The sequence below is a fragment of the Colius striatus genome, chromosome Z (genome assembly GCF_028858725.1).
Source record: "Colius striatus isolate bColStr4 chromosome Z, bColStr4.1.hap1, whole genome shotgun sequence".
Classification (NCBI taxonomy): domain Eukaryota; kingdom Metazoa; phylum Chordata; class Aves; order Coliiformes; family Coliidae; genus Colius; species Colius striatus.
In genome coordinates, this window is record NC_084790.1 from 2,818,601 (window position 1) to 2,846,540 (window position 27,940).

The window sequence follows — 27,940 nt, forward strand, 5'->3', positions numbered from 1 at the left end:
ACCCTTGGCCATTTTCATCCTCACCCCACTGTCCTCAGCCCATGGTTCCAGCCTGGCCAGAGCCCTCTGAAGAGCCTTCCTGCTCTCAAGCAGATCTACACTCCCACTTGGCTTCATATGCTACAGGAATGTGTGTTTGGTGGGAGAGTTCCCACACACAGACACATACAGTCTGACAGGAAGGATGTTTCTGTACCTTTGAATCTATTTTAAACTCTCTCAGAATGAGAGAGGAAGATTACTGAGCTAATTGTCAGGCTGTACAGCCTGGATGGTTATGAAGGTAGCAGGGAATGCCTGTGGCTAGCTTCCTGTTAATGAGGAGGGTGCTGAGGCAGGAGGATGGAGGCAGAAGGGCTGTGATCCATCTGCCCAGAGCGCTCTGAGCCTGTGGCAGCAAAGCAGCTTGACCCCACATTAGTGCAGCCCCTTCCTGAGCCCCAGGCAGACCCAGTGTCCCAATGAGCAGTGCTTAGAGTCTGAGCCAGCAGTGACCACCAGGCCCTGACCTCGTAACACAGCCAGCAGCCAAAGGCAGCTCTGTCCCTGCAGGCTGGGAACTCTGCACAGCCTGTTGGTCCCAAAGCTGTGCTTGCTTCTGTAGGCAGTGAGGCAACAAGAGTGTGTCCCTGTTCCTGGCACCAAACTGGCCTCAGAAACCCTGGATAAATAGTGCAAAAAGCATCTTGTCCCCCTCATCCCTGCTGCACCTGAGGGTGAGAGGACAGGAGGAGCCTGGTGTGGCTTTTGCAGTGGTTTGACCTTGCAGGCGCTGTAGGAGCAGCACCCCAGGAGACATGTCCTTCCTCCAGCAGCTGCTGCCACAGTCCCTGTGTCCCCCTCATCCTGCCTCACCAGCCAGCACAACATCCAAGCTCAACACATACACTCACCTTCAGCTTTAATAAACTACCTGGTTCACAGACACTCCCCTATGCACGTGTGTATACAGAGCCACGTTATCTGTGCACACACACACACATGCACGTGTGGCCCATGCTGCTTCACACAGCAGTGAATACTGAACACCTCAGAGCTGGAGGGACTCCCACAAGCCAGTGCTTTACCTTCAAATCACAGTGTCTGCCCATTCCTGTAACAGAGCTGCCTTGCTAGCACCCGTGGGGGAGCACCCTGCCCTCAGTCCTGCTATCCCCAGCACTGCAGTGTGAACGTGACACATCCCCATGAGCTGCAGGGGAGTGCAGGGTCTTCCCCGCTCCCCGGGTTGCTGCTGGCTCCTGGGCACAGGAAAGGCAGCAGGAGGGCCCTGGGAGCTGCCTGCAGACCACCCAAGCCTATGGCACTACTGGCGTTGCGAGTCCGTGCCGTGGGAGCCCCTCAGCAGTGCCTTTGCAGTCTGCTCCCGGTGTGGAGTCAGTTTGTGCAGATTTAGTGGGAAGCAAACAAGTGTTTGAGGAGCAGCCATGGTCCAGCGGCTGCCCCCGAGCCCAGAGCCAGGGCAGCTGCTTGCCTGGGCGCCCTGTTACCCGCAGGAGCTCTCCTAGGCAGCCTTCTTGTCCTGTGTGGCCAGGAGCTGGGAGACACAGTAAGGGATGAGGCCCACGGTGGCCAGCGGCACGGCTGCACTCTTGCAGAAAGAGAGGACGTAGAAGAGCAGCTGCATGTGTGAGGGAGGCTTGAAGGCATCAAAGAGGTGGAGGATGAGGAGGGAGGCAGCGATGCAGCCCAGGCGGAAGGGCAGCCGCTGTCCTTGCTTGCCCCGGCAGCTCTCCAGGTACATGTGGGAGTTGAGGGCCAGTCCCAGCCCGAAGAGGATGCCCAGGTTACGCAGGAGGCTGGCGAAGGGGGTGGTGTCGATGTGAACCCACTCAGGGCGGGCACACCACTTCTGTGCCTTCTCCAGCGTCCAGAGCAGGTCCACGCCGAGCACCCGCAGCAGCAGGTAGAAGCCCAGGGCGAAGCTGAAGAGGAAGAAGGTGACCCCCAGGTACCGGCGGAGGCTGGCGTGGTAGATGCACTGGACATGCTGGAAGGTCTTGGCCACGACCATCCCTGCCAGTGAGGAAGCAGAAGAGGAGGTGGTGCTCAGCGGTGAGTGATGCTGTGCCTCGGGGCAGTGGATCTGAGCAGATCCCACAGCCCTGGGGATACCCAGGTGCTCCCATGCGCTGTAGCCTGCCCTGAACGGCCACCGCTGTGCCCCATTGCTCACAGGTGTCCCAATTCTGCTTCTTCCCCTGCTGATGTCCTTTTACACCCCAAACCTGCCCTTGCCAGTCCTTCAGAGCCAGCAGTGCCCGGTCCAGATGACCAGGACTCGTGCCTCAAATGGGATAGGGAAAAGGGCATGTCCTGGAGGGCATCCTGCCCGTGGTGGTGAAGTGCAGGGCCATGGACACAGCTTTGTGTTATGACCTCACACGCTTCTGTTGGGTTGTGCACCCTTCCTGCCCAGTGCTGCAGGGGGAGTCAGATGCACTCACCTGAGATGACCCCTGCGATGACCTGATGGGGGAAGTGAGCAGCAATGAAGACTCGGGACAGGCAGACGCAGACCTGAACTGCCCAGAACCCCATCCAAAGCACCATCCACAGCACCCTGCGAGGGACAGGCAGCCACGTTGGTGCCAGGGCTGTCTCACACTGCCCAGAGCACTGCCACTGAGCACCCTGAGCAGTACCTGCCTGCCCCACAGAGCCCGTCCTCCAGCACATCCCACCTGGGGTACCACAGCCCAGCTCTCTGCCCACAGCCTTGTGCCTCCATGGGCTCATCTGTGTGTCACAGAATCCCAGAATGGGACTGGAAGGGACCCCCAGAGCCTAACACCCTGCTAAAGCAGGTTCCCTTCGATCACTGGGCACAGGAACATGTCCAGGTGAGTTTGGAAACCTCCCAAGGAGCCTCCACACCCTCCCTGGGCAGCCTGGGCCAGGGCTCCCTCACCTCAGCACCAAACAAGCTTCTTCTCCTAATCAGGTGGAACTTTTTGTGTTACAGCTATGTCCATTGCCCCTTGTCCTGTCACTGGAGACAACAGAAGAAAGTGTTGCCCCATCCTCCTGACATTTACCCACTAGTTACTTGAAGTCTCAGTGAGGTCCTCCCTTCTCTTTTCTAGGCTAAACAGCCACGGTCTCTCAGGTCTAGAGCAGCCTCTGCCCAGCATGGGTGGCCTTGGCACACAGCTTACCAGTATTTGAGTGTCTTTGTCTGCTTCTTCCCCATGGCAGCAGAGAGGAGGGCTGTCACCATGACGTAGTACACGCCTGCTGCACCCATGGCATGGCCAGAAGGGCTCCCTGGGCGAGAAAACAGCCACTGGTCAGACCCTGCTTCAGATCCAGCTCCACCCAGGGTGCAGGCAAGGTGGGAGTGGGGAACAGCATGGCAGGGGCGATGCAGGAGCATGGCAGGGGTGGTGTAGGAGCATGGCAGGGGTGATGAAGGAGCACGGCAGGGGTGATGTAGGAGCATGGCAGTGGTGGTGTAGGAGCATGGCAGGGGTGATGAAGGAGAATGGCAGAGGTGGTGTGGGAGCAGGAGCATGGCAGTGGTGGTGTAGGAGCATGGCAGAGGTGGTGTAGGAGCATGGCAGAGGTGGTGTGGGAGCAGGAGCATGGCAGGGGTGATGCAGGAGCATGGCAGGGGTGATGCAGGAGCATGGCAGTGGTGGTGTAGGAGCATGGCAGAGGTGGTGTAGGAGCATGGCAGAGGTGGTGTGGGAGCAGGAGCATGGCAGGGGTGATGCAGGAGCATGGCAGGGGTGATGCAGGAGCATGGCAGGGGTGATGTAGGAGCATGGCAGGGGTGATGTAGGAGCATGGCAGGGGTGATGAAGGAGCATGGCAGGAGTGATGAAGGAGCATGGCAGGGGTGGTGTAGGAGCATGGCAGGAGTGATGTAGGAGCATGGCAGGAGTTATGTAGGAGCATGGCAGGGGTGGTGTAGGAGCATGGCAGGGGTGATGTAGGAGCATGGCAGGGGTGGTGCAGGAGCATTGCAGGGGTGGTGTAGGAGCATGGCAAGAGTGGCGTAGGAGCACGGCAAGAGTGGCGTAGGAGCACGGCAGGGGTGATGTAGGAGCATGGCAGGGGTGGTGTAGGAGCATGGCAAGAGTGGTGTAGGAGCATGGCAAGAGTGGTGTAGGAGCATGGCAGGGGTGATGTAGGAGCATGGCAGGAGTGATGTAGGAGCATGGCAGGAGTGATGTAGGAGCATGGCACTCCCTCCACTGCCTGTCTGGCAGGCAAGACTGGGCAATGACCATCCCTGACAGCTCATGCTGAGCACGCCAGGGATGTCTGCAGCCCTTCCCCTGCTCCCGTGGAAAGCAGCGGGCAAAGTCCAGGCAGAGCTGCTGGGAAACCAGGCAAAGCCTCTTCCTTACGGAGCCGGGGCTGCAGGGCAGAGCACGGCCCCAGCACGGGCTGAGGCTGTGGCTGAGCACGGGCAGGGGTTCCTGCTGAACTGCCACGTCTGCACCGAGGGTCAAGGTCTGCTCCGTGCAGGGGCTGCCCTTCCTCCCCCTCCTCCCCCCGCCCAAGGACAAAAGCCCTTTCTCAAGAGCTGTCCCGAGGTGAGTGCTGCCAGGGGGCTGCCAGCCATGGACACATGTGCCAGCATGTCCCTCCTGGCAGGGACTGACACCCCCTGTGCAAGTGCTTGCTCCAGGGCTGGGGGGGGGAATCCCTACCAGGGCCGGTCTCACAGGTGAGTGGGAATTGCTGGATCTCTGGAGCAGAGCTGTTGCTGTAATAGTCTGTCTCGTGGACCCACCAGTATGGTCTCTCCCCAAAGAGGATCCTGAAAAGAAAAGAGAATGGAGGGCTGTAGGGCTCCTGGGCACCACAGCGGGCTGTAGTTCCAGGCAAAGGACCCATGAGCAGTCCAGGACGTCCCAACATACACAGCATCCAGCTGGTCACTTGGTCCCAACCTGTCCCCAGTCTGGCCCCCAAAGGGGAACAGCAAGAACATCCCAGGAGCAAATCAAGGAGGATCAGTGTCTGCCCCCTCTAATTCTTTTTAAGGCCAAGAGTAACTGTCTCGTGGTGGCATCACAGGCAGAGCCTCTGTCACACGTGCAGGCGGTGTGGGCATCCTGGGGGTCTGAGCTGTGGGGCAGCCACAGTGGCAGGGCTGCCAGCAGACGTCCCCACACACACTGCTGGGCCCCTGCACTCACGGGTGCAGCCCCTTCCTGTGAGTACAAGCAGCCCCAGACCTCTGGGACATTGAAACTCATCCGTGGGGATGGCACTGTGCTGGTGCAGTGCTGCTGTGGCCAGCACCCAGCTGACACTAAGCCCTGCCAGGCTGTGATGCCAGGGAGACTGGTCTCATGGCACAATTGACTTGGCCATGAGCCCATCCCCTGCCTGGAGTGGTGCCCAGGTCCCTCATGGGCACCCCACCACAACTCCCTTAGTGTCAGTGATGCCAGCAGGATCAGCCATGGGAGCGAAGGGGACACCAGTGTCCTGGCTTACCCATGGGAAACACTTGCCTAAAAGATCAGGGGAGCACCAAGCCTTGATCCCACAGATCAGAGCCGTGTCAGGCCACCTCCATGGCCCTACGGTGGTGAGGGCCTCTGTGCCCTGTAGCCCCCCACCCCCTCTCTGCCTGGCTTCTGAGGAGGAGGGGAGAGCTGTCACTGCGTGGGCTCAGGACAGACCCCACTGCCAAACTGAGGCTTGAGCTCTGCTCTCTGTGTCACGCCAGCACACACCAGGCCCACGTTAGTCCAACTGTGCCAAGGTGCCCAGAGAGAGAGAGGGGTGGCTCAGGGCCACTCACCACTTGAAGACGAGGTTGAGCCAGTCGCCGATCACGGCCACCCAGATGAGCCTGATGCCCACCGACTCACTGAAGTGGAACCAGACAGGGAAGAGGACAAAGAAAGCATTCCTGAGGTCAGCAGCGAAGGAGATGAAGAGGAACAAGTCCTGGGAGCCTTGGAAGTGCTCCTGCAGCCAGTGTGTAGCCTGGATGCCCAGGTCATGCAGGAGGTTCACGCTGGACTCCATCCTGGTCCCCGGCGCAGCTCAGGCTCTCCCGCGCTCCCCCGCGCCGCCCGCGTTTTATACTCCGCAGGCTCTTGTTTGCCACAGGCAGGTCGCTTGTCCCAGCACTGATCTTTGGACCCAAAACCACTTTTGCCAAAGGTGCATCACCGGGGGGTTGTTACAAACATGTTTGGAACACGTTACGTAAAAGGGAAAAGCAAAGCTCCGAGGGCACGTGGGGCACGGGGAGCTCTGGCACCGGCACTTGCAGCCTCACTCGGGGGGTCCTGCGGCCCCCTCTCCTCCTGTCCCTTCCCAGGACAACAGCTCAGCTGCTCCCACTGAACCAGCACTTGCTCTGCCATGGGGGAGGAGGCTGGAGCACCCACACTCGGTGCGAACAGCACCGTGGAGCTGCCACATTCCTCCCCTCTCTCTGCCGTCACCCCAGGCGCCTCTGGAGCATCCCAGGGGTGCTCACGGGTCGTGCACGAGGTGGGGAGCAGGCTGCCCGCCACCCCTGTGTCAGTCGAAACCTCCAGCTGATGTCAAAACACCTCTCTGCCCGTGGTGTTGGCCAGGCTGATTTAACCAGGACTCTGTAATGGGAACCGTTCCAAGCTGCTTCTGGAACTCCTCGCAGCCTCAGGCGTCGAGGCCTGGGAAGCTCCTGGCTGCCAGCCCTGTTTTCCTCATCTCTGCTGTGGGAGTTAAAGGACTTTTGCAGATGGGAAGGGAAGGCATTGCTCCCAGCAATGCTCCCCGGGGTTAACCCCTTCCTGCACAGAACTGCCTCGTCAGACTTGGCTGTGAGGAAGGATCTGAGCACATGGCTTGTCCCGTTAGTGCCAGGTCTCTGCTGCTGGCCTGTCCTCACCTCGCACACACTGCCAGCAGCGCCTGCACGGCAGCTCTATCATCCTGTTCCTCCCAGGAGAGCTTGTTTCCAGGAGCCTGAGGACACAGAGTCAGCCTGGCAGGAGAAACCTCCTTCTCCATCTCTGTCCGGCCATCACGGACGTGCAGCCCCACAGCAGTGACACTGGGTTCCCAGCCAGGGCCCACTGCAGCACAACAGACATTGCTGGGGGAACAAGCAACCAGGCGTTAATCATTAGCAGCCAGTGAAAATGCATCACTTATCTCCCTCCTCGAGAAAGTTCAGGTCAAGATCCTTGAACCCTTACAGAGCAGTTTGCCATGGTGCAGAGCAGGCAGAGGTCGTGTCCAGCACGAGTCCTGCCTGCAAACGGTGGGCTCTGCGGGCAGCATCCTGCCCTCTTGCCTTGCACGTAGCCAGGGAGCCAAGGGGCCCTAACAGGGAAGCAAACCTTCCTCCCTGGGATACGGGCTGAGGAAGAGGGCTCAGATGTGCAAACACCCGTGCTCTGAGGGCAGCTGGGTGGTTAGAAACTGGCCTTCACCTGCCTCATGAGGCTGGGGCTGCCAGGGCAGCACTGGGGGGCAAATTCCTCAGTGCCATCAGTGAACTGGAAATGCATGTGAAGGAAATGAAAGTTGAGTAATAGGAAGAGTGTGGGCAGTGGGAGGCTCTGCTCCCCCCTCTGCTCTGCCCTGGTGAGGCCTCACCTGGAGTCCTGGGGCCAGTTGTGGGCTCCCCAGCTGCAGAGGGACAGGGAAGTGCTGCAGAGAGGCCAGCACAGGGCCAGCAAGATGCTCAGGGCACTGGAGCATGTTCCTGCTGAGGAAAGGCTGTGGGCCCTGGGGCTGCTCAGGCTGGAGGAGACTGAGGAGGGGTCTCATCAACACTGAAGTACCTGAAGGGTGGGTGGCAGGAGGATGGGGTGACACTTTTTCCTGCACTGTCCAGGGAGAGAACAAGTGGTAATGGACATAAACTGGAACACAAAACATTCCACTAAACACAAGGAGAAACTCCTTTGGTGCTGAGTTGAGGGAGCCCTGGCCCAGGCTGCTCAGGGAGGGTGTGGAGGCTCCTTCTTGGGAGGTTTCCAAACCCACCTGGACACGTTCTTGTGCCCCCTGATGGAGGGGAACCTGCTTTAGCAGGGGGTTGAGCTGGAGGAGCTCTGCAGAGCCCTTCCAGCCCCCACCATTCTGTGATTCTGTTTGAGTCCCTGGGAGAGAACCAGTGCAAATGCTGCAGGGTCAGCCATACCAACAGGCACATCCCTCCCAGCTCAGCTTCACTGATCCCAGGGGAGATGGGCTCAGGCATCCCAGCCCCTGGACCAAGCTCCCAGCCTACAGAAAAAAAACCCCACCAACAAAGCAGAAGTTTGCACAGAAATGAAATTGCTCTTGCAAAACAAGTTCTTCAGCAGCTCATTTGCAGGGTCCTCAACCAAGAGTGGCTTTGGCCAGCGTGAAGGAATGCAACAGACTTGGCTTCTGCTCAAAAGTATTTTGAAACAGTCAGCAGTAAATTCTCCCTGAGAGATTTCACAGCAGAAAACAGGGGCAAAAGGTGCTGGGGGATGGGGACTAGTGTGCTCCAGTCCCCTTGGAAAGAATCACTGCAGGAAAACCGTGGCTGTATTGGGGAGAGAATGGGAAAATAGACAGGAGCAGCCACCTCTTTCCTTCCAGCATAAGCAGGAAGGAAGCCATGGAGAGATGCCACCCAAGCTGTGCTGCTGCTGGAGTGTCATGGTCCAGCATCCCCCTGTGCTGTGGTCAGGCTGCACGTGGTTTGAGGCAGATGGGCACCAGAGCTGCCGGGAGCCACGCAATGGAGGTTTCCCAGTGCCAGCTCTGTGCCCTGTGCTTTGGGTACAACACCCCCAGCCCCACAAAACCAGGGCAGGCTGGAGCTGCTGACCTCATCAGGGAGGTTTTACATCAACTCTGGGAGCACCGTGCCAGGCTCCAGCAGCTTGTCCCCTGCACGGGGCATCCAGGGACATGCCTTACAAACAGTCTGGGGCAGGAACATTGCAAACTTTCCCAGGGGAGGAACTAGGCCAGGCTGAGGGTGTTTTATTTCTGCCCTGGCAGCCCAGGAGCCGCTTGCCTGCAGTGTCAGGGCTGTCTGTGGGACACGGTGTTCCTGTGACTCCCGAGGCACCGGATGAAGCTGCAGCACACGCAGACGCTGCAACGTCCCGCACGTGCTGCCAGCCTTCCCTCCAGAAAGTTCCCAGCCTGCTGCAAGGGCTGGGGCAGGGCAGTAGGCAGCCAACTGGGACACTGCCAGCACAGGAGTGTCTGGACTTGCCTCCGTGAGCACATGGGCAGAGTCCAGGCAGTATTTGCACCTGTGTGAGCATACAGAAGCAGGCTGGGAGACGGCCAGTTGTCACCTTCACACTGGTGTGGCCCCCCCACTGTCACCCCAGGGCACCCAGGGACTGCTGCAACCTTGCAATGAGCCTGTGTCCCTGAGCTGCCCACTCTGTCCAACATCCCAAATGGCTCCTGGGGGGATGCACCACTGCTGTGTGGGCTTCTGAAGCCCATCAGACTGTGGCTGTGGGCAGATCCATCTCCCACGGTGAGAGGTCAGAGGGGATGGACACCCACCATTTCCCTGGGGACACACTGACCACTGTTTGGCATCTGCAGCCATGAGCCAGGGCTGTGAGGCTGGAGTTGAACCACCTTCCCCAAGTCCCCCAGTGCCCCCAAAACCAGCTGAGCTGCAGAGGCTGTGGGATCCTACAGCCCAGGGCTGTGCAGGCCAGGCAGCAGCCAAGGCCAGAACCGATTAACGAGGCTCAATACAGCTGTTACACATTAACTCCCTTGTTTGTCCCATATTCCCTGGCAGGAGCCTCCTGCCAGCACCCAGGGTCCAAAAGCATGGCCAGTGCATGCTCGTGCAGCTGTGCCGGGCACCATACTGTGGCCCTTGGACCCTCGTGAGCACTGCAGAGCAGAGCCAGGACCATCTGTTACAGGGCACCAGCACCTGCAGCATCGACAGTGCCGGGGCTGTGGCCCTCACCTGCAGGAGCCACAGAGCACTCTGGAGCAGTTTGGTCAGAAAAAGCACCCAAGTGCCTGTTTATTGTGGGGTGAACACAGGGCAGCTCAGCCCAGGCAGTGCCAGTCCCATGGTCTGGTGCTGTGTCCCTCTTGTTGGGTCCTGGTGCACCATCCCTATCCCCAGAGCTTGGCATTGCCACAGCAGCCAGAGCTCAGCAACTCCTGGGGCTGGCAAGCCTGGGGCTGCAGTGACCACGGGGCCAGGGTGGATATTTTGGGCATCACAGAGCTGCTGGTGTCCGGGCTGCACCTGGGCTACAGTGGCCACCACACTGCTCACTCCCTCCATCACAGGCAAAACCTCGGGGTGGACTGTGGCTGTGAGGGGAGCTGTGGCTTTGTGCAGTGCCCTGTGTGCACCAGCCTACCTTGGGGAGGTGTCAGAAGCCCCAGTCCCAGAGGACGAGAGCAGCCCTGGGCACCCCGCGGCATCCTGCATGGAGTCTCCAAAAATCACTCCTCGGGGCTATCTCTGGGTTGGCCTTTGGCAGTGTGGAAACTACAGCTGACCCCCTCCAGAAACCATCCCAGGGGTGGGGAGGGCAGGTCCTGGCGTGTGGCACAGCCCCTCCACGGACACAGCAGCCTCTGGACACGGGTCACCCGCAGCCGTGGGGACAGGGGCAGCGCTGGCCCCGTCCCCCTCAGAGCTGGCCGGGCTGTGGGGCCAGGCTGAGGTTGAGGAAGCCCCCGTAGCTGAAGGGGGGCAGGTTGGGGGTGCAGGAGGCAGCGTGGGGCAGGCAGGCGAGGGGGTTGTCCCTGCAAGCCCCGGCCTCCTGCTCGCTGCTGAAGTAGACGCTGTCAGGTGAGTCCACCGAGGGGTCCTGGTTGAAGTAGTTGTAGGGCCTCAGGAAAAAGCCGACGCCGTTGCCCACAGTCACGGTGTTGGGGATATCTTCAGCGTGGGGGACATGCAGGAAGCCCACGGAGATCCAGGCAACCAGGTCCTGGGCAGGAGGGGAGCCGGGAGCCTCGTCAGACTGAGTGTGACCATTCCAGCCCAGCAGCCACGCAGTTTGGTCACGGGATGGGTGAAGCCCCAGCCTGGGGCAGGAACCCAAGGGCTCTGCTCCCCTCCACCCAGCAGACCCCATCTCACCTCGTTGGTGATGGTCTCGTTGTTGATGAAGTCAGCAAAGGCAACAGTGGGTGTCCAGGGGTCATTCTGGTTGTAGATGCTGGTGCTGGTGGGCTCCTCCTCCTTCCTCCGGGTGACAGCCAGCTGGTACCTGTCAGCATGGGGAGCAGAGGGGCTCATCCCTGCTGGCATGGGGAGCAGAGGGGCTCACCCCTCATCCCTGCTGGCATGGGGAGCAGAGGGGCTCATCCCTCATCCCTGCTGACATGGGGAGCAGAGGGGCTCAACCCTGCTGGCATGAGGAGTAGAGGGGCTCACCCCTCATCCCTGCTGGCATGAGAAGCAGAGGGGCTCATCCCTGCTGGCATGGGGAGCAGAGGGGCTCATCTCTCATCCCTGCTGGCATGGGGAGCAGAGGGGCTCACCCCTCATCCCTGCTGGCATGGGGAGCAGAGGGGCTCATCTCTCATCCCTGCTGGCATGGGGAGCAGAGGGGCTCACCCCTCATCCCTGATGGCATGGGGAGCAGAGGGGCTCACCCCTCATCCCTGCTGGCATGGGGAGCAGAGGCTCATCCCTGCTGGCATGAGGCATCCCCCAGCATGGCGAGTCATTGGCAAACAGGGGCTGGATGCATCCCTGGCACATGCCAAGTGACCTGCCCTGGGTCAGTGGGGCAGAGGGCTGGCAGGGACCAGCAGAGCAGAGACAGGCAGCAGCCCTGGCACCTTCTGCCTCACAAAGGATCACTCCCTGCCCATAGCTGCTCCAGCACAGCTGGGAGACACAAACATATCCAAGTGCAGACGCTGCTGCCTGACACACTCGCTCCAGCCATGGATCTGTTTAACTTCTACAACCCCCGCTCCCCGCCAGGACAGGAACCATTAAGTTTCACCCTGGCTGTTAGCCAGCTCTGTGTTTATCCCAAATGTTTTCCAAAAGACATTCTGTCCTCGGATGAAGACGTCAAGATCCGGGGATGCGAGCACTTCCCTCAGGAGCTCATCCTGCAGCCCGGTTGCCCTCGCAGGGAAAACCACACGTGATTGCTCCCAAATTAATCTTATTTGGGGTCGGATTCCTGCCTGTGAATTATTGCATACAGATGTCACTGAGCAACTACCAAAGGGATTTTCAGAGCCAAGAATTGTGCATGTTTGCTGTTTAACCCTTCCCTGGACTTGCTGGGAGGCAGCAGCCCCCTGCTTTGCTGAGAGGCAGGAGCAGCAAGGGACAAAGTGACAGAAGCCCATCCCCATCCCTGGCACCCACCTGCCCCAGCTGATGGACCTCTCCATGGGGCTGCTGGCAGGCAGGTGCTCCCCAGCGAAGCTGGTGATCTGGATGCGGTAGCTGCGCAGATGGCCCCACTCGTTGGGCCTGGGGCTGGTAAAGGAGAGGTAGCGGGGCATGGGGCCATTGAGTGGGAAAGCCGCCTCGTCCTCCTTCTCCAGCCTTTCCCTGCGGAGGTACAGCCTTTCCATGGTGTTCTGCATGCTCCAAGGATCCTTCGCGAGCTTGTACCCCATGTCGTGTGTCTCCAGGGAGTTGAGTTGCCCTGTGAAACAGAAGAAAGCATCCTCTCAAGCTCCTCATCTCAGGCAGAGCCGCAGCCCGGGATCAACCATGGCCACAAGCAAAGGCAACCAGACCTACCATCGACATCCAGATCCACCTTGTAGTGGATGTGATGGAGGTGCATCGACCCCAGCGTGTGGGGCCCAACCTTGTTGCCGTAGTCGGTGCCTTGGCCGTGGAGGAAGGAGGAGCTGATGTATCCCGTGGCGTGCACCCGGACCTCCACAGCCCCGCTGCCGTGGAACATGAAGTCCCAGATGTAGTCGTAGTTGATGAGGGTGGAGATGGCGCGGATGACCAGCGTGTTTTTCCGCAGCCCGCCGTAGTACAGCGACTGCGAGTCGGAGAAGTGGCGCCGCAGAGGGATGGCGGCGTCGTGCTCAAAGATGCACAGGGAGTTTTGGTTGGTTTTGGGGGTGTCTGACTCTGCCAGGTAGTGCCTGTCAACGTAGGTTGCCGTGTAGGGGCAGTCGACGCCCCGCACAAGCTCATAGGAAAACCTGCCGATACCAAAGCTCCCATCCATGTAGCGGGTGGACATGCCCCCGGGGCAGTTGGAGCCATACAGGGCTAAGGCTTCCTGAAGACTCAGCTCATAGACAATCCTCTCCCCGCGGAACCTGATGTCGAAGAGGCGCGGGCCGGTGTTGGGGTTCATGCCGAAAGCGACGCTCCAGCCCTGGAAGGTGACGTGGTTGTCCCTGACACTGTAGCGGGGACCCTGGGGCTCGTAGGGCAGCGGACCCGGGGAGCCGGGCGGGCTCCTGGGTCTCATCGAGCCCAGCACTGTCTCAGCCCGGGGCTTCTCAATCCTGACCACCTCCAGCGAATCGGCCACAAACGCATCCTCCAGATGCCTCACGCTGGCAAAGTACCGGCCGTTGTAGAAGACTTGGCGCAGCTGCCAGCGGGAGACCTGGAGGTCCCTGTGGTCCACCAGCACCTCCAGCCCCACCGGTGAGAGGTAATAACCGGTGCCAGGCACGTTGTGGAAGAGAACAAACCAGCTCGTGCGGTCGCCGGACTTGAAGCCCCTCGGGGCCGTCGTGAGGATGGCCAGGTCGGTCCCGTCGGACTCGCAGCAGGCGGCAAGGAAGAGCGGGGCCTTCCTCAGCTCCCTCCGGATGAGGGTGTTGATGTCCTCGTACTCCTTACCGGTGACGGCTCTGCGGTGGTAGGGCAGCTTCCCGCCGTACTTGCGCGCCGTGACGTCCCGGTGATACGCCGGCGTCGGCAGCGGCCCCACCACGTACTCGGTGATGTTGGGCTCCGGCTGGTCGCCGAAGTACAGCACGGCCAGTGCCTCCCGCGGCGGCCGAGCCCCCCCCTCGTCCAGGAAGCGCAGCACCTCGGCCTTGGCGGGCAGCTGCACGTCCAGGGAGGCGATGCAGTTGTCGGAGGGCTCGGCGCGGGAGGCGTCGGTCAGAGGCACCCCGAGGTGCCCCTGCAGGTACCGCACCACCTGCGCCAGCTCCTCGGCCGTCAGGTCGGCGAACACCCGGCTGCGGCTCTCCTCGGCCTCTGCCCGCGCCGGGGGCTGCTGCTGGCAGGGGCTGGGGGCCCTTCCCCTGGTCAGCAACACGCAGACCAAAGCGAACACGGTGGCTAAAGCCAGGACGAGGAGGATGAGCACGGTTTTCACGTTCATGGTTGCTGAGGCACCAAGAGCTCCCACGGTCTGGAGGGATGGGTTTGCAGCTGCAGGATCCTCCCAGCAACCCGCCAGCAGAAGGGGATGGGTTTGGTTGGGTTTGGGTGGGTTTTTCCCCCCCCCTCTCTGTTTTCTCAACAGGAACAGCCTGGAGGAGCTCGCAGGGAGGGCTCAGGGGATATGTTCAGACACGCCTGGGATTTGCTGGGAGCCATAAAAGGCAGCTTGGCTCTGCTTCCCCCAGTGGGACCTAATTGTAAATCAACTTAACGTTTCTACATCTGTCTTTTGCCTCTTGTCCCACGTGCTGCACTGCATGACCTTGGGGAGGGCAGATGCAGGCACTTGGAGGAAATAAATGCCTCTCCCTGCACCTCCTTCTCTTAAGCCCTCCCCCTACAGACACACAAAGCTTGGGCAGGCAGCAGAGACCGCAAAAGATGACGCTCCCCTGTGCAGAGCAGTGCTAAGCACAGCCTCGAGCCCCATCCTGCTACAGCCACACCACCACCATCTCTACAGCCTCTGCAGAGACATCATAGCATCCCACACTGCTGCCAAAGACCTCACACATGGGAAGGCTTCCATCCTGCAGCCAGGAGGGAAGGAGGGAACGATGCTTTTTGCCCCCACAAAGGTAGCTCCTGATCCTGGAGTAGACAGGGCTGCAAGGAAGGGGATGAAGCCTCCAGAGCCACACAGCATCCTAGCAAAGGGGCAGTGGTACTGGCCATGTCATGGCTCTCACGTCAGGCTGCCGTGGGCTGAGCTGGCTCACATGCAGAGACACCCATGGGAACACTGCTGGCATAGGGACGGCAAGAGCCATAGTCCCCTCTGTTCCCCCTCACCTGTACCCAGCAGTGAGATGTTGAGAGCTGCAGCCCAGGAGGCCCTGGCTCTATCCTCATCCTCACTCCAAGCATTAGCTCTGCCTCAGGCATCCCTGCAGAGCCCTGCAGCTCCCCATCCCATCCCATCCCATCCCATCCCATCCCATCCCATCCCATCCCTGGACGGGCACTCAGTCTCACTTCTGGACTGGTTTAATGGATCCAGAAAACATGATAGAGACCCATCATCATGATTATCCCCCCCTGCAGACGCTGCTGTAAGTCATAAGAACGAGACACTCAAGAGAACGCTGGACCAGAACCATTTTCATTGTTTTTAACCTGAGACAGGCACTACACAGCACTTGCTTTTACAGCAGAGGAACGGGGGTTTTCTCCTCACTTTCCTCCTGCAACAGACTCAAAGTCGGAGATTAACAGAGATAATGCTGCCTCCCTGTCAGGCATCATGCCAGGAGGATCACACTTCCCTTTTCAAAGAGCACTATTTTAAAAGCAATGACAGAGCAGCGAAGTCGCTGCACAGCTGGAGACTGAGACAACTTCACTAAGGGGAAAAAAAGCCACCGGGAGCAGTAAACTCGCTGTCCCTGACTGTCTCCTAACGCCTTCCTGGAGCATTACAGCCTGCTCACGTTCTGGAAGCCGTCGTAGGTGAAGGGGGGGAAGCTTGGCAAGCAGGAGGCGGTTTTGGGCAGGCAGGCGATGGGGTTGACGTCACACGCCGTGACGTCCTGCTCGCTGGTGAAGAACACTCCGTCGTGAGAGTAGATGGAAGGGTCCAGGTCGTAGTAGTTGTAGGGTCTCAGGAGGAAGCCGACAGCGTTTCCCACCGTCACGGTGTTGGGGATATCCTCAGAGTGTGGGATGTGAAGGAAACCAGCGGTTATCCACGCAACCAGGTCCTAGGCAGGGAAGATCCACAAGACCGGGGTTATTTCAGAAGCCTGCAGTGACCAAAATCTGTGTAGGGGCCACGGAAAGTTACAGGAGAGCAGGAGGAGACCTCCCTGGCATCAGCCTGGCCTCCCTCCTGCCAAAGATCCCCTCCCTTCCCCAAAGACCTGCCCACAGCCACGAATGTCCACCCAGCAGAAGAGCCCTTGCCCTGACCCCCATGGCCAAGCTCTGACCTTGCAGAGATTTTCCTGATGTTTTGCCAGCATTTCTAAATAGGGAGAAATGAGCTCCTTACAATCTGTGCACAAAACACCAAGCAGACACACAGAAAAGGGGATACTCAATTCGCTGTCTCATTCTGATTGCCCAGAGGCTGTGCTGCCAGGCAGCCAGGTCTCAACCAGCTGCAGAGCTGGGCACAGAGGAACCTGCTGAGGGTCACCAAGGGCAAGGGCAGAGTCCTGCAGCTGGGGAGGAACAAGCCCCTGCAGCAGCACAGGCTGGGGGTGACCTGCTGGAGAGCAGCTCCAGGAGACAGACCTGGCACTGCTGGGGGAGAATCAACTGCCCATGAGCAGCAACGTGGCCTGGTGGGCAAGAAGCCAATGGCAGCCTGGGGGCATCCAGCAGAGTGTGGGCAGCAGGGCCAGGGAGCTTCTGCTCCCCTTTGCTCTGCTCTGCCACATGTGCTGAGGCCTCATCTGGAGTCCTGGGGCCAGTTGTGGGCTCCCCAGCTGCAGAGGGACAGGGAAGTGCTGCAGAGAGGCCAGCACAGGGCCAGCAAGATGCTCAGGGCACTGGAGCATGTTCCTGCTGAGGAAAGGCTGTGGGCCCTGGGGCTGCTCAGGCTGGAGAAAAGGAGACTGAGGGGGGAGCTCATTCATAGTTACAAATATCTAAATGGTGGGTGTCAGGACATTGGGGCAGCACTTTTTTATTCCTGTTGCATCCAGTGACAGGATCAAGGGGTGATGGGAAGAAGCTGGAACATAAAAAGTTCAATTTAAACATAAGGAAAAACTGTTTCAGTGTTGGGGTGAGGGAGCCCTGGCACAGGCTGCCCAGGGAGGGTGTGAAGGCTCCTTCCTTGGAGGTCTTTAAGACTCACCTGGACCTCTGTGACCTGATCTAGGTGGGACCTGCTTTGGCAGGGGTTTGGACTGGATGATCTATAAAGGTCCCTTCCAACCCCCACCATTCTGTGATTCCCCAGGGCTGCTGCTTTCCCAGCTGAGCCCACTCACTCCTTGGGGCAGCCCTGGGGCTCCTGCTCAGCCTGGGGCTGGCTATTACAGCTCCAGCCCAGCCCAGCCCACCTCGTTGGTGATGGTCTCGTTGTTGATGAAGTCAGCAAAGGCAACAGTGGGCGTCCAGGGGTCATTCTGGTTGTAGATGCTGGTGCTGGTGGGCTCCTCCTCCTTCCTCCGGGTGACAGCCAGCTGGTACCTGAGGATGAGAAAAAGAGATGGGATGATAAAAGAGATGCCTCCTGAGGCAGGGAAGAGCTAAAAGCCAGCTCCCCAGAGAGTCTGCAGAGCACAGTTCTGCTCCTGCTGAGCAACCCCCACCCAGGAGAGCATTTGTGCTTCCCCATGATGGGGGGATGCCTCCCAGGCCCTGGGGCTGCTGGTGTCTCTGAGAACCCATCCCCCCAGCCAAAGCAGCCTGACCTTGCCCAGCTGATGGCCCTCTCCATGGAGCTGGCTTCAGGGAGGTGGTCCCCTGCAAAGCTGGTGATCTGGATCCTGTAGCCACGCTGGTGGCCCCACTTGTTTTTGCTGTTGGCCGCAAAGTAGATGTATCTGGGCATCTTCTCCTGGAGGCGGAAGGCAGCCTGGTCCTCTGTGTCCAGGACTTTCTTGGTGAGTCGTGGCCTCTCTATCTGCTGCTCTGGGTTCCAGGGAGCCCGTGCCATCTCAAACGCCATGTCGTGGGCCACCAAGGAGTTTTTCACCCCTACAAAGCACAGGCAAAGTCGCTGAGGAGCATCTGCACAGTCCCCTGTTCCCCAGGCACGTCACTGCAAACAGTGATTGTTCTCCTCATCCTCCTTTCCTGCACCCCAGGACCTGAGCACCAGCTTCAGCCCCTACGAGCAGTTACTGCTCCTCAGAACTGGGACTATACACTATGTATTATCTATGGCTTAACAATGTGTTTGCCTGACCTGGGCACTCATCACCAGCCATGGGGACTCTCACCCTGGGTGAAGAACAAGAGAGGAGCCTCATCCCAGTGCAGAAGAACAGGTTTGCTTCCCAGTGTTAACAGAAACTAATTAACTCAAGCACCTGATGGCCCTGGCACCGTGTTTGTGCTCATCAGCACACATCCTGTGATCTGCAAAGCACAGGGAAGAGCCTGGGCCCTGAGCGCATTTGCACATCACAGAGCTGGAGCAGTGCCGTGCAGTTCAGGTCTTTCCACAAAGAAGAGCCAGAGCCTCAGAGCATCAGGAGTTGCAAATAATCCTGTGGACAAGATGGCAAAGAGCTGTCTGGGAGTGCTGGATGGCCAGTGCCAGCACAACTGGCAGAGGGGACACTGCTTGGCGCTCGCTGACCAACCCAGCCAGAACACGGGGCTGCTGTGCCCTGTTCCCCTCGGCCCCACATGAATCCCCAGCCTGTGTAAAGGCCATTTCAGAATTGAATCTCTGACAATCCTGGAAGGTTTCAGCAGCCCCTGGGGCCAGAGCCCCGTGGAAGAGGATCCACGCCCAGAAACTGCCACTGTGCTCGTTTTCTTCCCTTTTTTGATGTGAACAAAACTTGTAACTCCACACCTCTCCTTGCAGTGGTAGCAGAGAGTCTGATTTCATCTTCCTTTTCACAGAATGAGTGGTAGGGGTAGGAAGGGACCTTTAGAGAGCATCCAGCCCAAGCCCCTGCAGAAGCAGGTTCCACCTAGATGAGGTCACACAGGAACGTGTCCAGGTGGGTTTGGAAACCTCCAGAGAAGGAGCCTCCACACCCTGCCTGGGCAGCCTGGGCCAGGGCTCCCTCACCTCAAGTGAAAGAGTTTGGCCTAATGTTTAAAGGGAGCTGTTTGTGCTCCAGCTCATGCCCATCACCCCTTGTCCTGCCACTGGAGACAACAGAAAAAAAGCGCTGCCCCAACCTCCCGACACCCACCATTTAGATACTGGTAACTGTTAATGAGCTCCCCCCTCAGACTCCTCCAGACTAAACAGCCCCAGGGCCCACAGCCTTCCCTCAGCAGGAAGATGCAGTTTTGCAATCCCCCTTTCTTACCTAAGTATTCGAAACTCATCATAAACCCACGTGGGCCAGTCTCTAAATCTGTTTTTCCCAATTAAAAGGAAACTGAGAAATTCTCAGTAGATGGCAGGAGCACCCAGCAAATGCAATTCCAGCAGGAGTAGAAGAACAGAATCGTGGCACAAATAGTAGGGGGAAGACTGAGAAAAATGCAGCTGATGCTGCAGTTGCTGGTGTAAGCAAAGGATCCCTCAGATCCCTGGGAAAAGGGAGCTGGGGCTCTTTAACTTGGAGGAGGCTGAGGGGTGACCTTATTAATGTTTACATTAGGAGGATGGAGCCAGGCTGTTCTCAGTTATGGTCAATGACAGGACAAGGGGCAATGGATATAAACTGGAACAGAAGAGGTTCCAAAGAAACACAGGAAGAATTTCTTCCCTGTTGAGATAAGGGAGCACTGGAAGGAGCTGCCCAGATGGGCTGTGGAGGCTCCTTCTCTGGAGACATTCAAACCCAGCTGGATGAGTCCCTGTGTGCCCTGCTCTAGGTGGTGCTGCTCTGGCAGGGGGGTTGCACTGGATGAGCTTCCCAGGTCCCTTCCAGCCCTTCAGATTCTGTGAAAAGGGATAAGCTCAGCACAAGCTGAGTGCTGGCTGCCTGCCCAGCATCTGCCTGCTGTGCCCACAGCCCCACGGGGAAGGCAGCAGCCTGTCCCACTCACACACGAGCAGCAGCAACAGTGGGACAAAGCCAGAGGAAGTAGGAATGCGAGCTGGAAACCACATCCCAAAAAGCCAGCCTGCTCGACTCTATCATTTGGGGCATGGGACAAGGGCAGGGCACCAGATGGAAAAATCATAACTTCTGCAGAGCCCCGTAGGTGTCGAGGCCAGCAGGGCAATGCCGAGGCTGTCTGCCCAGGCAGAGGGGACAAACCTCTTCCCATGAGGAGCAGGGGCTGGGGACACTGTTGCTGGTGTTACCCAGCCCAGAGAACCACAGCTCTGCGTGATACGCACACAAGAGGGGACAGAAGGGGAACTTACCATGGAATCATTTTGGTTGGGAAAGACTTTGAGGCTCCTGGAGTCCCAGCCCTGCCCAGCCGTGGCCCATGCACCTCAGCTCCACAGCTTTGGGATCCCTCCAGGGCTGGGAACTCCCCCCACTGACACACAATGTCAGTGTTTAACAATCCTTTCAGTGAAGAAGTTCTGCCTAATACCCTGTATCACAACAGCTCTTCACTGCTCAGGAAGAAAAACCTTTATGAGGACCATAGAATGTCAAGCTCTGGGAGACTAAAAGTAGTCAGGGGGGACACAAAGCAGGAGGAAGACCCAGACCTACCTCCCACGTCCAAGTCCACTTTGTAGTTCACAGAATGAGTGCGTATCATACCCAGCGTGTGCTCCCACAGCCTGTTGCCGTATCTCAGCCCATCCCCGTGCAGGAAGGATGAGCTGGGGTACCCCGCGGCCTGCACCTTGCCTTCGATGGCCCCGTTCTGGTAGAAGATGAAATCCCACACGTAGTTGTGGTTGCCCACAGTTGAGATGGACCGAAGGACCAGAGCAGAGTTGACCATCCCCCCGTAGTAGAGCGACTGCAAGTTGGAGTAGTGTCGCCTCAGAGGGGAGCCCAGGTTGTGCTCAAAGATGCAGAGGGCGTTTTTAATAGTTCTTGGGACCTGGGAATGAGCCAGGTAGTGCACGTCCAGGTACGTTGCTAAATAGGGGCAGTCGACCCCCCGCACCAAGGGGGAGCTGTAGCGGCCGATGCCAAAGCTGCCGTCCATGTACCTGGTGGACATGCCGCCGGGGCAGTTGGAGCCGTACACCGACAGGGCCTCCTGCACGCTGATCTCGTAGGCCACCCTCTGGCCCTGGTGCCGCACGTCAAACAGGCGCAGCCCCGTGCTCACGCTCACGCCGAAGGCGAAGCTCCAGGCCTGGAACTGCACCTGGTTGTCCCTCACGCTGTAGCGGGGGCCCTGGGGCTCGTACTGCAGAGGGAACGGGGCGGCCCCAGGCGCTCGCGGCTTCATGGACGAGAAGTCCCCGTCCCGCGGCGCTTTCCTCACCTTGGCCACGCTGACGCGGCCCTGCGCGTAGGCGCTCTCCAGCTGGGCCATGTCCCTGTAGTACTGCCCGTTGTAGAACACCCTGCTCACCGCCCAGCGGGACGTGTCCGGGCTGCTGTGATCCACCAGCACCTCCAGCCCCACGGGGTGCACAAAGAACCCGCTCACGTTCTGGAACACAACCAACCAGGACTTACGGTCTCCGGACCGGAACCCGTGAGGTGCCGTGGTCTGAAACGCCACGTTGGTGCCGTCGTACTCCAAGACTTCTTTCAGGAAGGTCGGGGCTGCAGCGAATGCCACCATCTCTAAGAATGCTCCCAGCTGCTTGTACTCGACAGCCAGCGTGGGTCTGCGGTGGTAGGGCAGCTTCCCGCCGTACTTGCGCGCCGTGACGTCCCGGTGATACGCCGGCGTCGGCAGCGGCCCCACCACGTACTCGGTGATGTTGGGCTCCGGCTGGTCGCCGAAGTACAGCACGGCCAGTGCCTCCCGCGGCGGCCGAGCCCCCCCCTCGTCCAGGAAGCGCAGCACCTCGGCCTTGGCGGGCAGCTGCACGTCCAGGGAGGCGATGCAGTTGTCGGAGGGCTCGGCGCGGGAGGCGTCGGTCAGAGGCACCCCGAGGTGCCCCTGCAGGTACCGCACCACCTGCGCCAGCTCCTCGGCCGTCAGGTCGGCGAACACCCGGCTGCGGCTCCTGGAGTCCGTGTTCTCCACGACGTGGGGCTGGGATTCGCAGCTGGGTGAGCGCTTCCCCCTGCTCAGCAGCATGCAGGACAGCACGAAGATGATCACCGCAGCCCCCAGCAGCAGGACGTAGGGAAGCTTCGGATTCATTTCCCCGAGCGCAGAGACGGCGTGTGCGGCTCGGCTGCAGCGTCCAGAGTCGGGCTCCCACGCGCAGACCAGGCTCTTGGTTCACTTGTGGGCGTTGAAGGCGTTGCTGGCGAGGTGGGGAGGGAACCTGCAGCTCCCATGGCTCTCGGAGAGGAGATCACAGGTGACAGCCAGTTCAGCCTGTTCCTCCCCAGCCCAGCCAGACACACCGAGGAACCCCCCGGGGAGACGGTGCCTGACTCACTCCCCAAGCTGCCCCAAGCTTTCCCCGCTGCAGGTGACACCATGAAGAGCCCCAGCCTCCATCTGCTCAAAGGGCCTTTGTCTCTCTCAGTATCTCACAGGACACCCCATCCCATCTGGTGTGGCAATGTCACGGCTGCAGGCTCAGCCAGTCCCATGCTCCTGCACCCCAGGAGCAGCCCCGTTGCCCTGCAGGGCCAGACCAGGCTGGCAGCCCAAGACCCGCCGGCTCCCCAGTGCCTCCACACCCCAGTTCTCCCCGTCGCCCTTCTCCTGCCTCCAAGTCCCTCCCAGCCCTGAGGAAAGCGACAGGCAGCTCCAGCCTGGCTTCAGCCTTGGGCAGACACACCAAGATGGGAGGAAGGTCCACGGTGAGAACAGGCAGCACTCGCCGAACGAGCGGCAGGCAGGACCTGGAGTACCAGGAAGATCAGAGGCTGCAGGAGGACTGACAGGAGACATCTGTCCCCATTCAGCCATCCCAACCCCACTCCTGCAGACATGATCCTTAGAGAAGAGCTGTCACGGACAGAAATGGTCGCTGTTCAGTGACCCTGACAGATCTTCCCTGAGGAGGAAAGCAGCCAGCAGCCCTTTGGAGAGAGCAAGCAGGGGGCTGAGGCCATCTCACCACAGGCCAAGGAGGCTGCTCCTGCATGGCCACGGGCTTCTGCGAGGCTGGCACCACTGTACCCAGCCCAAACACCAACTGTTAAGGACAGCTTCTCAGAGATGGTGGCCCACTTCACACTCTTCTAGGAGACAGTTTGTGGCACAGGCAGGAGGAGCTGAGCAGGGGCTGAAACCACTACAGCACCACATCAATCCACCACCCTTGTGGTCATGTTAATTTGGGAGCTTACGTTTTCATTCTCACTTCCAGACAGGGAATAATTGTCCCTTTTCCCTGCAGGTCTTGCAGCAGCCTCAGATCAGGATCCAAGAAACCTGAGTGGGAGACGACCTCTTTTTGCTGCGCTGCAGTTTCGCCTTCCCTGTGCTGAGCAGATCCTGGGAGCCTCTGGAGCACTCCACATGGCCCCAAGCCCTGCTCCTCGGGACAGGGCTCCCCTCCCTCACTAAGGGGACCGAGTCTGACGTTTTACACAACTCTCTCCACAGGGTTTTGCAGCAGCTGGGCCTCGGGGGCTGTAAACAGAGCAGGGAACAGAGGGGCACGGCCGTCACGGAAAAGGACCTTGTCACCTCACAGGAACTGTGTTTTACAAGCTTTGGAGCTTTGTTTATAGGAAGAGGACAACTGTAAGCTCTGGCTTTGACCATGAGGACAGCAGCAGCACCTTTCAAGGCCACACAAAGCGCTGGCTGGCAGGCAGGTATGAGACAGGACACATGCTGGGACTGAGTACTTGCTCTGAGCCAACTGCAGCCTGACAGACGCAGTTCTGCCACGAATCCCACGGTCCAGGAGGCAGCATGGGGTTACTGGAGCTGCATTTCTCCTCAGGCCGGTACAGGCACAGCCTACCAGTGATCCCTCTGGCTCCGTGCAGATGGAAAACACTGGTTTCCCCCCTGTCTTCTAGAGGAGCAGTTTTCAGTATCAGACGTTGTCTCAGGCTGCCCAGGGAGCTGGGGCAGTGCCCAGCCCTGGAGGGATCCCAAAGCCGTGGGGCTGAGGTGCTGAGGGCCGTGGGTTAGTGCTGGGTGAGGGCAGGGGTTGCACTCCGTGATCTTAAGGGTCTTTTCCAACCGAAACGATTCCATGACACCTCGTGCTACAAATCTGCGCCCGCAGCACCGCCGGAGCCCGGCACCTTCCCGGGCTGCAGTTACTGGAGTGGCCTTTGCGCGGCGGCAGAGCTGAGCTTTCAGGCTCAGCATCCCGGTACCTCCCGGGGTGGCTGCCAGCGCGTCCCGGCTCAGCCGGGCAGCACGGGGCTGCCCCTGCACTCAAATAACCCCCGGCAGGGATGCGCTGCCAAAACCCGTGCGTGTGTGCAGGAGCAGGGGAAGTCACTGGCTCACTGCAGCGGCTTTGCAGCCCGAGGCTCCGGATCCAACTTACAAGAGTTTCCTCAAAAGAGAAGCGGGGATAGAGCTGCAGAAGCCCAGCCCTGCAGAGCCCCGTCCAGCTGCAATGCTCAACGCCGGGCGGGCGAGATACACAAAGGACTCTCCCCGAGTTACAAGGGGCAGCGGGACCGGCCCCGGGCGCAGCAAGAGCAAGCTCACAGCTCCAGTCCTGCAGACAGGGCTGTGCCTGCCCGTCTGCCTGCCCATGCCTACGGCAACACGCACCCTGCCAGGCGGGAGGCCTCAAGGAAACACAAACATTCCCCAGCCGCTACCTTTCATACTTTCCCTGGGTTGAACATAGCGCTCCCAGACAATTCCCACTGCCTTCAGCTGCACGACCTCAACAGACTCCCTCACGCACAGGGGAAAAAACCCCCGTGATTTGGCAATGAAAGAAGAGGCTAGGAGAGTGAAAAAGCAGAGATCTGGTGTCAGTCATTAATGACTCCACAGATGAAGAGGCAACAGCCCAAAGTGCTGGGCCTTTACCAGTATCACAGCAGACATGCAAGAAAGACCCAGACCTACCTCCCACATCCAAGTCCACTTTGTAGTTGACGGAATGGGTGTGCACTGTACCCAGCGTGTGCTCCCACAGCCTGTTGCCGTATCTCAGCCCATCCCCGTGCAGGAAGGATGAGCTGGGGTACCCCGTGGCCTGCACCTTGCCTTCGATGGCCCCGTTCTGATAGAAGATGAAATCCCACACGTAGTCGTAGTTGCCAACGGTCGCGATGGACCGAAGGACCAGAGCAGAGTTGACCATCCCCCCGTAGTAGAGCGACTGCAGGTTGGAGTAGTGTCGCCTCAGAGGGGAGCCCAGGTTGTGCTCAAAGATGCAGAGGGCGTTTTTAATAGTTCTTGGGACCTGGGATTGAGCCAGGTAGTGCACGTCCAGGTACGTTGCTAAATAGGGGCAGTCGACCCCCCGCACCAAGGGGGAGCTGTAGCGGCCGATGCCAAAGCTGCCGTCCATGTACCTGGTGGACATGCCGCCGGGGCAGTTGGAGCCGTACACCGACAGGGCCTCCTGCACGCTGATCTCGTAGGCCACCCTCTGGCCCTGGTGCCGCACGTCAAACAGGCGCAGCCCCGTGCTCACGCTCACGCCGAAGGCGAAGCTCCAGGCCTGGAACTGCACCTGGTTGTCCCTCACGCTGTAGCGGGGGCCCTGGGGCTCGTACTGCAGAGGGAATGGGGCAGCCCCAGGCGCTCGCGGCTTCATGGACGAGAAGTCCCCGTCCCGCGGCGCTTTCCTCACCTTGGCCACGCTGACGCGGCCCTGCGCGTAGGCGCTCTCCAGCTGGGCCATGTCCCTGTAGTACTGCCCGTTGTAGAACACCCTGCTCACCGCCCAGCGGGACGTGTCCGGGCTGCTGTGATCCACCAGCACCTCCAGCCCCACGGGGTGCACAAAGAACCCGCTCACGTTCTGGAACAAAGCCAACCAGGTGATGCGATCTCCGGACCGGAACCCGCGGGGAGCTGCCGTCATGGCAGCCAGGTTGTTCCCGTCATACTCCAGGACTTGGTGCATGAAGGACGGAGCCGTGGGGAAGACTTGGCTCCTTAAAAACCCCGCAATCTGCTTGTACTCGACAGCCAGCGTGGGTCTGCGGTGGTAGGGCAGCTTCCCGCCGTACTTGCGCGCCGTGACGTCCCGGTGATACGCCGGCGTCGGCAGCGGCCCCACCACGTACTCGGTGATGTTGGGCTCCGGCTGGTCGCCGAAGTACAGCACGGCCAGTGCCTCCCGCGGCGGCCGAGCCCCCCCCTCGTCCAGGAAGCGCAGCACCTCGGCCTTGGCGGGCAGCTGCACGTCCAGGGAGGCGATGCAGTTGTCGGAGGGCTCGGCGCGGGAGGCGTCGGTCAGAGGCACCCCGAGGTGCCCCTGCAGGTACCGCACCACCTGCGCCAGCTCCTCGGCCGTCAGGTCGGCGAACACCCGGCTGCGGCTCTCCTCGGCCTCTGCCCGCGCCGGGGGCTGCTGCTGGCAGGGGCTGGGGGCCCTTCCCCTGGTCAGCAACACGCAGACCAAAGCGAACACGGTGGCTAAAGCCAGGACGAGGAGGATGAGGATGGTTTTCATGTGCATGGCTGCTGCTGGTCCCCGGGGCAGTCACAGCAGCTCTCGGAGCAGGGTTCCTCGCTGCTGCCTCTGTCAGTTTACGCTGCGCTGGATGGATTAGCGAGGAAAGCAAGCACAAAAGACTGGGAGAGGCTAGGGGAGGAGATCTGAAATTCGTGGTGACCAGAAAGGGCAGATCTCCTCTCTCAGCTGCTTCTGTCCTCCTCCAAGAGCTGTGCCCTGAAAGAACTGGTGGAGATGCAGGGTCAGTGACTCAGACAAGTTTCACACAGCTCTGTTACTTTTTCGGTCCAACCTAGCTTCCTGAGGCTGCCTGGAAAAACGGAGACCTTTTAGTCAGCCTGAGGTGACCGGGACCACTGCGAGGCTCTGACAGGCTGGCAGCTGTTGCCACACTGTAGGATTTCACCTCTTTGCGACTCAACGAGCTTTCTTGTTTATCAGGCTGCTTCCTTGTAAACATTCTCCCTGGCAGTAAGATGCCAAGCTCGGGACTGCTGCTCGCTTTACCTTTTTTAATCTTCCCCGTGGAAGCCTTTGCTGAGAACACATCCATCTGTGTAGTGGCAGAAAAGCTTTGGCAGGCACGGTGGGATGTAGTTCGGGATGAGATTCAGGCCATGGCACGCAGCGAACAACCAGCTCTTAGTTTGCACCTCTGAACGGCTCTGAGCTAACTAACGCCTCAGCATCCCACTCCAACAAAAACCACAAAGCTTTTGTCCGCTTCCCATTCAAAAGATAAACAGAGGTGCAGCTTCTCCAGAAGTTCCCTCAAAGACAAAACCACCACAAGCCATGGTGTGCAGGAGGGCAGCTGGTGGCACTGTGCTGCCAGGCTGCTGTTGCCCCAGGCTCAGCAGCCACCTCCAGGGTTTCTACCAAAAGCTGAGGGCCAATTGTCCTCTGCCAACCCCTCCAGAAGCTCTCGCTGCTGTTGAAAGGCCTTGGCAGAACGAGGTGACCAGGCAACAGAACTTGGGGCTTCGTCCTGCCACGCGGCAGATGTTTGGGGTAGACGAGACACACAGCTTTAGCTACAAACCCTGCCTGTCCCTGAGCTGGTGCTGAGAAGCTCAAGGCATCCAAGAGAACCAGGGCTGGAGATTCGACCCAACATTTCCACTCCTGCTGCCAGCCTCACCTCACCTCACCCTGGCCTTCTCTTCCTCCTCCCGTCAGAGTTTCCTGGTGGGGCTCAGCCCCGCTCCCTGCCTCAGCACTGCCTCCAGCTCTCCTCTGCAGCAGATCTTGCTCCTGGACCCAGCCCCTCTGCGGTTCTCCAGCCGTGCTCACCAGACACCACACTGGTAGGCAGAAGGCCACGTTGCCATAGGACACACTCCATTATCCTCACCACCAGTGGCAGCCTCAGCCTTCTTTAGCCCAGGCTGCAGCTGGGCAGGCCAGGGACACGG

The 27,940-nt window shown here is 59.4% G+C and overlaps 3 protein-coding genes across 4 annotated transcripts; all 3 read right to left on the bottom strand.

Annotated features, from left to right (window-relative positions):
- Window positions 1–1,504: 1,504 nt before the first annotated feature.
- On the bottom strand, window positions 1,505–5,997 carry G6PC1 (glucose-6-phosphatase catalytic subunit 1). The gene is made up of 5 exons (XM_010209654.2): window positions 5,768–5,997; window positions 4,662–4,771; window positions 3,159–3,267; window positions 2,448–2,563; window positions 1,505–2,016 (listed from the first exon to the last, which is right to left on the bottom strand). Exons 1-5 carry the CDS (start codon window positions 5,995–5,997, stop codon window positions 1,505–1,507), a joined length of 1,077 nt encoding a protein of 358 aa, XP_010207956.1.
- Window positions 5,998–9,934: 3,937 nt separating this feature from the next.
- Window positions 9,935–14,329, bottom strand: LOC104563262 (membrane primary amine oxidase-like). Its single transcript, XM_062019070.1, has 4 exons — window positions 12,683–14,329; window positions 12,299–12,584; window positions 11,045–11,174; window positions 9,935–10,892 (listed from the first exon to the last, which is right to left on the bottom strand). The coding sequence occupies exons 1-4, from the start codon at window positions 14,250–14,252 to the stop codon at window positions 10,590–10,592; spliced, it is 2,289 nt and encodes a 762-aa protein (XP_061875054.1). The 5' UTR covers window positions 14,253–14,329; the 3' UTR covers window positions 9,935–10,589.
- Window positions 14,330–15,427: 1,098 nt separating this feature from the next.
- LOC104557913 (membrane primary amine oxidase-like) lies at window positions 15,428–26,696 on the bottom strand. Of its 2 annotated transcripts, none has more exons than XM_062018913.1 (4): window positions 24,962–26,696; window positions 17,680–17,965; window positions 17,326–17,455; window positions 15,428–16,014 (listed from the first exon to the last, which is right to left on the bottom strand). In XM_062018913.1, exons 1-4 carry the CDS (start codon window positions 26,526–26,528, stop codon window positions 15,730–15,732), a joined length of 2,268 nt encoding a protein of 755 aa, XP_061874897.1. In that variant the 5' UTR covers window positions 26,529–26,696; the 3' UTR covers window positions 15,428–15,729. The 2 variants fall into 2 exon arrangements, with proteins under 2 accessions (XP_061874897.1, XP_010200605.2); XM_010202303.2 differs by lacking the exon at window positions 24,962–26,696 and adding an exon at window positions 20,581–22,320.
- Between the last annotated feature and the right edge of the window lie 1,244 nt (window positions 26,697–27,940).